General features: G+C 42.1%; 1 protein-coding gene across 1 annotated transcript; it reads left to right on the top strand.

Annotated features, from left to right (window-relative positions):
• The first annotated feature begins 93 nt into the window (after positions 1-93).
• Positions 94-7,625, top strand: si:dkeyp-84f3.5 (uncharacterized protein LOC334144 homolog). Its single transcript, XM_034554404.1, has 2 exons — positions 94-207; positions 5,043-7,625. Exon 2 carries the CDS (start codon positions 5,180-5,182, stop codon positions 7,106-7,108), a length of 1,929 nt encoding a protein of 642 aa, XP_034410295.1. The 5' UTR covers positions 94-207; positions 5,043-5,179; the 3' UTR covers positions 7,109-7,625.
• Positions 7,626-10,074: the final 2,449 nt, after the last annotated feature.

Raw genomic sequence — 10,074 nt, 5'->3', positions numbered from 1 at the left:
TCTGCGCTCTTATGGGGACATTGTACTAGACTCGGGTGTTTATATGAAAAACGTCCCAGGCGTATGCTGCGTGCGTCATGACGTCATAGCTGTTCCGCGAGAAATGGCATCGGCCTGCAGCGGCAGACAGTCGCCGTCTGAAGAGCAGCACTAACGGGGCTGCTGCGCATGAATCGCGCTGTATTCTGAGACGTACCAGAATATGCGGTAAGTTACGTCTCCATCGAGCTCGGCGATCGATCCCTAAATGTGTTGTGACGCACGACTCGCCGTGCTTTTCTCCCCCTTGCTCAGTAGCGTTAGCTAGCTAACGCTAGCTGTCTGCTGAGCACAACATTAGCCCACAACTTCTCTTGAGCCCATTTGGTGGCTGCTCGAACTAAAGCCATCGTCTCCTCCGGTGAGCCCTCACAGGTGCGCAGTAGTTTCACTGTGTCACGAGCTGCCTTTCTCCAACAGACGTGTGTTTGGGGAGAGTTCAGTCGCCCCCTGGCTGCACACGTCGCATCGTGAACACACTCGGCTGCTCACGATGATCGTACCGTGTGTCTTCGTGGGAAACATTCTGTGGACGCGTTGTCGACTGAACAAATGAGACGGTCTCACCTGCGCGTGTCAGAGCTTTAAATGTGTTGCTGTTGGTCAGAACGCTGTCCTCATGACGGACGTGCTCTTGCTTGTTGTTTAGTTATGTGTGTGTGCCTTTTTATTTATTTATTTATTTATTTATTTATTGAGTCCCATTGCAGGGTTTCGGTTTTCAGGATACTCCGATTACAATAAGCCCACATTAGAATTAATGAAACAATGTAAATGTATCTGAACATGTAACTTCCATCCCAAGCTATTTATTTGCGACACTGTGGCTATTTAGTGTCTGTTGTGTTTTGTATGATCTGTGGACAGCAGCAACAGGCTGGGTCTGTTGAAGCAGGAGTAGGATATTGTTCAAATTAAAGTCTCATTTGAACCAATTTACAATGTTTTTATTGGAATGTCAAAAGTCTGGCAGGGTTATATAATATACCCTTTCATCCCATGGGAGTAAATATAATGTCCACTTAATGATTTGCTGATGTGTGTGTGTATATAATAATAATAATAATAATGCATTTAATTTATATAGCGCTTTTCATAATACTGAGACACTTCACATAATTAAAACATCCTAAAAGCTAAAAATAAATAAATAATGGCTAAAATACAGGTAAAACAAATAAATAGGGACTTTTGAGTCGCTTGGACCCTGATAAGAAAGAAAATAAATCACAATCACACATTAAAAGCAGTTCTGAACAGGTGGGTTTTGATTTGCGATTTGAATAAGGAAATAATAATAAGGAAAGATCAGTGCAGTATGAGTTTGGGGAGATATATATACATACATTTTTGTTGTTGTTGTTCTATTCAAACTCCAATAGTCGTGTTCATTTGATCTCTAGGCCTGATGCTGATAATACCTGGGCTTTGGGTATCTGCTGATCACCAATCTGATATTGGTGTTTAATTAATAAGTTGTGTGCGAGATTCAATATATTTTTATTGTCTTATGCAGTTAACAATTACTTCATACAATAAAAATATGACTTTGCTAAGTTGTCCTTCCACACAGAATTACAATAACTTAAGGTTAAAATAAAAACAGTAAATGCTCAAAATGGAGGTAAATGCTAATAGTATAAGTGCACTATGCATTGTTGCAAATAGTATAAAGTACGGTAGTGATGTCACAGCAGTAGTTCAGCGATGTGTAGGGGGGCTTGTAATGAGTTTGTGTGTGTGTGTGTGTGGTGGATGGAGAGGAGGCTTGTTGAGGGTTCACCAGCCTGATGGCCTGCTGGTAGAAACTGTCAGTCTTGTGGACTTCAGACTCCTGTAGCGTCTGCCTGATGGCAGGAGCGAGAAGAGTCTGTGTTGGGGCAGGTTCTGTCCCTGATGATGATGTTGTGTGCTCTCCTGGTGGAGTAAATGTCCTGAAGTGAGGGGAAGGCTGCTCCTAAGATGAACTGTGCAGTTTTATATCACAAGCTGGAGTGCCTTCCTGTATTGGGCAGTGCCGTTTCCATACCATACGGAGATTGCGCTGGTAAGGACGCTCTCGACCGTACATCTGTAGAAGTTGCTGAGTTTTTGGTGGCATGACAAATTTTCTTAGGAAATACTGTCACTGCTGGGCCTTTTTAATGTTCTGCAGTGTGTTGTGAGACCAGATGAGGTCCTCGCTGATGTGGGTTCCAAGGAATTTAAAGGTTTTCACCCTTTCCACCTCTGTCTCACCACAAACCAATACCAAAAAGTGGTGTGTGCTGCACCCTCTTCCTCCTTGGGTCAATAATCATCTTCTTGGTCTTGTCTGCGTTGACAGGGAGATTATCCTGACACCAGGCCACAAGTGTAAGTAAGTGAGAGGGATCATTCTTTTTATGGGTAAGGCAACATCAGGCTTGACTTAAACCTTGCTTACCTGACTTTGTAAAACAAAGACAAATACATATGAATTTACTGAAGCGTGTCCTGCCAGCAACTTTTTTTAAAATATTGTATAATTTCAGTATATATATATATATATATAGTGCGCTCCAACTAATACTTATTTTAATACATTTCTTGTCCCCAAAACCCAAAGAAATTGTTTGTGATAGAAAACTGAGAAAAGCAGGAAGTCTCTATTAAAAAGAGACTGAGAACAGCATTTTCTGAAATGTTTGAATGGGGAAAAGAAACAAAGGAATAATTGATTATCAAAATAGTTCTCAAGACGGGAGAGAAGGATGGAGTGGTTGGTGTCAAATGCTGCACCGAGGTTGAGTAGTGTTAGGATGTTGGAGTGGTAATCTGAGGAGGACGAGTTGGTTGGCAATAGTATGGGTTTTCCAATTTCCACCCACAATACTACGTGATGACGAATGGAAAAGTTTGTTTAAAATGTTTGCAAATCTATTAAAAGAACATAAATATAACGCGTACATACGTATTCACAGCCTTTGCTCAATACTTTTAAGCACCTACAAGATTGGTGTGGGAGAAAATTGTATTTGATGAACTTTGTAACTTCTCTAGCTTGAACCTGTGTTTGCATTACTAGAACACATGTTATTTTCTTGTCTAAAGTTCATGTTCCATTATGTATGGCTAGTCAAACATGCAAGTACCTGCTGGGGGGACAAAGCTCCACTCAATGCAGTACTTGGTCAGATTTTCTTGATCCCGCCCGGGTGAAAGAACTGTCACTATCCAGCTGAATAGTATATTATGACTATTCTTTGATGAGCCCTCTTTATAATTTGCTCATCTCATCCTGTAAAATGACAGGCAAGCTTAGAATACTTTTGATTGCTCACAAGGAAATTATACATTCATTTACACCACAATTGGCACACCTGTTTTGGGGCATTTTCTCCCATTCTTCTTTACAGGACCTCTTAAGCTCCATCAGGTTGGATGGAGAGCGTCGGTGCACACACATTTTTCAGATCTCTTCAGGGATGTTCAATCAGGTTCAAGTATGGGCCAATCAAGGACATCCACACAGTTGTCCCACTCCTTTTGTTATCTTGGCTGTGTGCTTCGGGTCGTTGTCCTGTTGGAAGATGAACCTTTGCCCCAGTCTGAGGTCCAGAGCACTCTAGAGCAGGTTATCAAGGATTTCTCTGTACATTGCTGCTTTCATCGATCCCAACTAGTCTCCCTGTTCCTACTGCTGAAAAACATCCCACAGCATGATGCTGCCACCAACATGCTTCACTGTAGGGATGGTATTGGCCAGGTGATGAGCGTTGACTGGTTTCCTCCAGACATGACGCTTGACATTCAGGCCAAAGAGTTCAATCTTGGTTTCAAACCAGATCATTTTCTTTCTCATGGTCAGAGTCCTTCAGGTGCCTTTTGGCAAATAGGACATGTGCCTTTTTACTGAAGAATGGCTTCCGCCTGGCCGCACTACCATACAGGCCTGCTTGGTGGAGTGCTGCAGAGATGGGTGTCCTTCTGGAAGGTTTTTTTTCTCTTCACAGAGCAACGCTGGAGCTCTGTCAGAGTGACCATCAGGTCCCTGGTCACCTCCCTGACTAAGGCCCTTCTCCCCCAAAGGCTTAGTTTGGCCAGGCGGCCAACTCTAGGAAGAGTCCTGGTGGGTTCAAACTTCTTCCATTTACAAATGATGGAGGCCACTGACCTTCAATGCTGCAGAAGGTTTTTTTTTGTACCCTTCCCCAGATCTGTACCTCGATACACTCCTGTCTCAGAGGTCTACAGACAATTCCTTGGACTCCATGGCTTGGTTTGTGCACTGTCAACTGCGGGACCTTTTATATAGACAGGTGTGTGCCTTTCCAAATCATGTCCAATCAACTGAATTTACCACAAGTGGACTCCAATCAAGTTGTAGAAACATCTCCAAGGATGATCAGTGGAAACGGGATGCACATGAGCTCAATTTTGAGTTTCATGGCAAAGACACTGAATACTACATGTGATTTAAAAAGAAAAAAGATTTTGAATACATTTGCGAACATATTAAAAGTGAAGCGCCGTCAATACCTACCGGATGTACAGCATGGGTCACTGCGGTGAAACACCATAAGATGACTGCAAAGCGCAGGAGACTTTCCCACTGAGCTGAAATTAAACAATTGCACATTCCATTAACTGAACGTGGGGTGCTGGAGCCGATCCCAGCTGACATTGGGCGAAGGCAGGGTATACCCTAGACAAGTGCACACAAATTAAGTAAATAACATGAATAATCGGTTTTGCTGTCATTTGGGGAGGGATTCACCAATCCAACTTCTCTCTCGATTATGATGTCTTAACTCGGAGTCTGCCAATACTAAGTAATGTGATCTCTCTTTCCTAGATTCAAATGTTCTAGTGATGTTGCAACCACTACAACCAGTTCTTTTTACAGTCTGCCTGTACTGGCAGTCAATCTGAATTAGTGTCATCCAACTTGGATTATTGTAAATGATGTCATCTGCCAAATATTTTGTGAAACAAATTTGAGCTTCAGTTTTCTAATTTCGTTTTCCTCTCTCCCCCCCCAGGTGCTGATACAAAATGAAAACCATAGCAAGGACATCTTTTGAGAACCAGTCTGTTGGAAGAGTGGACATACGGAGTTTCACATTCAATTCTGTGGTTTTCTGGATAGCGTTTTACTAATATCACAGATTGAAAAGTGATGCCATCAGCACATCCGCAACATTATTTCATCATGGAAAATCTGAAATCAGTGAACACTATTGCTTCAACGCAGTTAAGTGGAGAATCAAGTACCTTCATCTGCACTGAATGTGGTGATGGGTTCAGTCAGTACTCTAATGTGTTGGCTCACATGGCCATTCATGGACCTTTGGAGTCATTTTCCTTGGATGGCTCATCCAATGGATTTGAAGTCCCTCGAGAATATGTCCTACAAGAAAATGGTACACTGACAGTTCTGAATGGTTTCGAGACACATTCTTCTGTGAAACCGGTATCTCCTGGAGTCCTGCCATCGCATTTCCCATCCCCCATGAAACCAGTGTCTCCAACCCTCAGGCCACAGCCTTCTCCTTATAAAGATGTTTTCAGGCCAAGGCCATCAGACTCTAACATGGACAAGTCTCGTCAGGGCCATTATCGTTGTGAAATATGTAGCAGGTCATTCAACAGCCTACAGAGTTTACATCGTCACCAGCAGTATCGAAACACAGAGCGAGGTTACAAGTGCACTTTGTGCTGTAAGATCTTTGAAGGTCGACAGGACCTTAAGAAACACCTCCAAGACCATGCCAATGAAAGGTTTCACTGCTGTAGTCATTGTGGTAAGCGATTCCTGAAAATGGATGCACTTAATGCTCATCAAAAAGAAAATCACCTCATCCTCAAGGCTACAGCTTTGAGTAAATCTTTGATTAAGCAGGAAAAGAAGATTGAGAAAACATACACTTGTAGAAAGTGCAAGTGCAATTTTTTCTGGATGTCAGATTTTCAGACACATTCATTGTACCATTGCAAAGGAAAAGGACCTGATGCTACTTTTGCATCCGAAATCGAAATTGAGGTGAACTCTAAGAACATAGAACACATACCACGTCAAAACTGCTACAGAAATGGCACATCCATTGATGTTAAGAATGGTGATGGCAACATCTTAAGGGATACTAGTGATGAGATTGATACTGAATTGTCTTCCACACCATATAGATGTGGTTTATGTGGGGATCGTTTCCAAAAGCTAACAGCTCTGAAAGAGCATCATCTCACACATCAAACTCAGGAGGAAATAGATCAGCTAAATCAGGAATCACAAATAACCTTTAAGCGAAGAATGCCACCTAAAGGCCGACGTAGAAGAGCGAGTAATCCAAATGGCAAACTGCATCCTTGCAAGCACTGTCATCGAGTCTTTAATCATTCTAGTAGTTTATCTCGGCACATGAGATACCACAAGGGTACTATGCACACATGTGTATTTTGTGGTAGACATTTTCCCCAGCGCTGTGATTTGAGAAGGCATATAGCCATGTACCACAAAACTGAACTTGAAAAGAAACCAGGTTTGAAGCCCTTATACACAAATCCACAAAATGGTCCTGCCCCAGATTTTCTTAATGGTGACAAAAACTCAAGCTCACCTGATGAGAAAGCCAAGAGCTCCTCTGACAATGAACAAACGCCGTCACCAGAGCCACATCCAAAGGGGAAACAATCCGGAAAAGCAGGCCGAGTTAACTACAAGTGTCAGGAATGTGGAAAGAGATTTGGGCTGCTATGTGTGTACCAACGCCACTTGCGCTATCATAAAAAGGAACCTAGTAAATGTCCGAGGTGTCCAGCTCAATTCAAGAATCCTTCATCCCTGGAGCTTCATCTTCAAAATCATCCTGGCACTGGAGAAGCTAATGCTGTTCGGCAAACCTCTCGCGGCACTGGTTCCAGTGGGGACCCTGCCTTAGACAAGGGTAATGCAGAGGACATAGAGGATGACTTTATGGAACATACTGAAAATAATAAAGGAAATTCTTCGGAGGTTCTTTATGAATGCACTGAGTGCACTGAGACATTCTCATGCTTGGACACGTTTCTTCAGCACCAGACTTCTCATGGCTCAGAAAACAACGGGTAACTATCACATCAGACCCACTTGTTGTTGTATTGTTATTGCCAACAATCAAGCTCTCAGTAGTTGAGTGTTTTTGACTCAGTAGTTATGCAAATATTTTAATAACTGTATATTGATGTAAAGTCTGTAAAGTTTCTTTTTGAATAATGACTTTTATACACAGTTTTTCTTTGACATGAAGAGAAATTTCAGTTTATTAGTGAATTTCAGAAACTAATGGTAATCAAGAGACGAGGCTTAGATGGGGAGCATACCAAATACATTTTGTATTGATCATAAAAACATTTTGACATCTGTTAATTTAAACCTAGTATTCTCCCACAGGCTACAAGCACAGTTAACTGTTACATGAAGCTTCACATTGTATTTTTAGTGGCTAACTATCATGTTTTGCTTGCAATTTTTGTGATTTTGATATTGCCTGTAATACGTGGTTTGTGTACCTGTCTTCCTTTTGAAAGGGTAGATTTGTCACGGAATGGATTTTTAATTGTGCCATTAAAATTGTACAGCGAAATTATTTTATGTGCCATCAGTTTTGCTTTGACTCCCTTATTCACGGTTATCTGGTTATCAGAACCCCCCCCCTGGCTGAATAATTGTGTTGGACAGCAAACTACTAGCAACTGCACAGAGAGAATCCTTGTGGGTTATGTATCAGCAACTGGATTTCAAAATACTAAGACCTGTTTATAAAGCATGTAAACACAACATGGCCTTTGTATGATCCCTACATGTTGATATTGCTTTTATCAGTTAACTATTTGTGACAAAAATCAGCAACGCAAGACCAAGCAGCACAACCAGTTTTGCCTTCGGACAGTCTACTTACCTACATTTCTCGCACCAGCTTTTCTTCGGCGACCAAAAAAACATTCTTCTCAAAGGCGAGCCATTGTTATAATTCAGACCTACTGGTTCTGTAACATTTCGTGGAACATACTCAATACAATGAACTGATTGGGTGTGTGTGTGCCTTAGTTCTCTGACAAGTGTGTAGAGGCCGAATGCTTGGTATGTGTTCTTTCTGAAGAACGACTCAAGCTAACACCATAAACGCTTGACATTAGGTTTCCTTGCATCCAGAGCAAACTTGCGTCCCGGACCCTCATCTCAGCTACTCGTCAGAAACACAGGTGCAGACTTTACCAAAAGGTCAGATTGGCAACTGCATTAGGCCCTCAACTAAAGGGGCCCCAAACAGCTATAGATGAATTATGTTTGGCCTCGATATACAAAAATATAGAATTATGTTCATATTCTAACTCTTTGTAGCCCTAAATAAATTGCAACATACTCCCTAAACACCTACGAAATATGCAACTCAACCTACTTTCTCATAGTACTACTGCATTTACCTAACAGAAAAATGTTAGTGGTTACGTTGCAGATTCGGATGGTTAAATTATGATTATTAAGTATCATTTACCGCTTTGGGGGAAAAAGTTGTGGTGACCCCCGAGTAGTTAGGGGGTTACCAGGGGGTGCACAACCCGGAGCAGTCCCTGCTCCCTGGTCCAATTGCCAGCCTGCCGAACCATTTTCTGGATGCCATTCCCCTTTCTGGCCTATCCCGTGTGAATTTAAGCTATAAAATGTCAAAATACAATATATTGTTAAAAACCTACCACTACCACTTTGAATATAAATATTCCCAATTAGAGAAAGTGTGAAATCATAAAGCCCATGAAATAGGTGGGCTATTAATTACCAAATAGGTGTATTAGCTTATTGCTTTGACATAATCACAATGGTATAAAGTAGAGCATGGATTTAATTTGCGGAGTAATTTTTGCCGGTGGTACCATAACTAGTGTTGTCCTTTTAGTATGGCAAACTTAAACAATGTGAGTTGCCGTGGCAGATAGACGCTGTTCCAATAGGCTATCGCTCTTTAACTCCAGGGAAGAGGAGTACGATTGTAACATTAGTAGACCCAGCGTCCAGCAGCAAAAGTGAACTGCAGTCACAGCCTTTAAAGGCCCGTTACTCCATAAAGCCCTGAAGCACCCCTCCTGTTGCTGCACCGTTGGCTTGTTTATCCAAAGTTTAATATTGAATAAACCTGCATGGTGTGGAGTAGATCAGATGAACGGTTCTCAAGATATGTGCAGGACACACACGTACATCCAGAGATTCCTTGCTTTATAGTTTGATCAAGCAGAGCTGTTTACCAGCATACTATTTGGGCAGTGAGCAATAACAATTTGAGCCAAAAACATGTAGGAGTGGTTGAGGTCCTTCTCCTGGGACCATTTCCAGATCTTCTGCAAACCATGATTTACTATCTTTACATATCTATGAGAGAGACATTCTGCAAGCCTTATGATTCTGCTTAGCACAAGCAGTCTTGAAACTATAGGTGAAGTGGAATACCTGCAGGTTAATTGATCTCTAAATTGCCCATAGGTGTGAATGTGAGAGTGAATGGTTGTATGTCCCTACATGTGCCCTCGATGGACTGGCGGCCTGTCCAGGGTGTCCCCTGCCTTCGCCCTATGTCAGCTGGGATAGGCTCCAGCGCACCCGCGACCCTAATGAGGATAAGCGGTATTGAAAATGGATGGATGGAACTAGATTCCCAACGCAGTTGACCCTTTGCTAAGCAACACACCCTGCTGCTACTATGTCATGCTGTCAGCTGCCATGGAGCCCACACTGTCAAAAACTGCACTCCCTGTATCTAATTTTTGGAAACACAAAGCAATTTTGTAGAGAAGCAGACAGAACGGTCTACAACATGCATTTGAAGGATATGGCCAGGATATCAAACTGATTCAGCAAAAACAACTTGTTAAAACGATAAACATTGACATCCCTATCCCCATCCCAAAAGCCAAACGCAATATATCCTTCAGAAATTTTAAAACACAACTCTTTCAGCCTCTCTTGCCAGTACCATGTCTGCCTCTCATTCCCTACTGTCTGATAATCCCTCCGAACTTGTAAATGATTACAATAACACTCTC

This window comes from Cyclopterus lumpus, chromosome 16, assembly GCF_009769545.1.
Source record: "Cyclopterus lumpus isolate fCycLum1 chromosome 16, fCycLum1.pri, whole genome shotgun sequence".
Lineage (NCBI taxonomy): Eukaryota > Metazoa > Chordata > Actinopteri > Perciformes > Cyclopteridae > Cyclopterus > Cyclopterus lumpus.
This window is presented reverse-complemented; position numbering and strand designations above follow the sequence as displayed.

Excerpts from the sequence above, each read along its gene's own strand:
- si:dkeyp-84f3.5 (XM_034554404.1), top strand. The coding sequence starts at position 5,180 with ATGCCATCAGCACATCCGCAACATTATTTCATCATGGAAAATCTGAAA.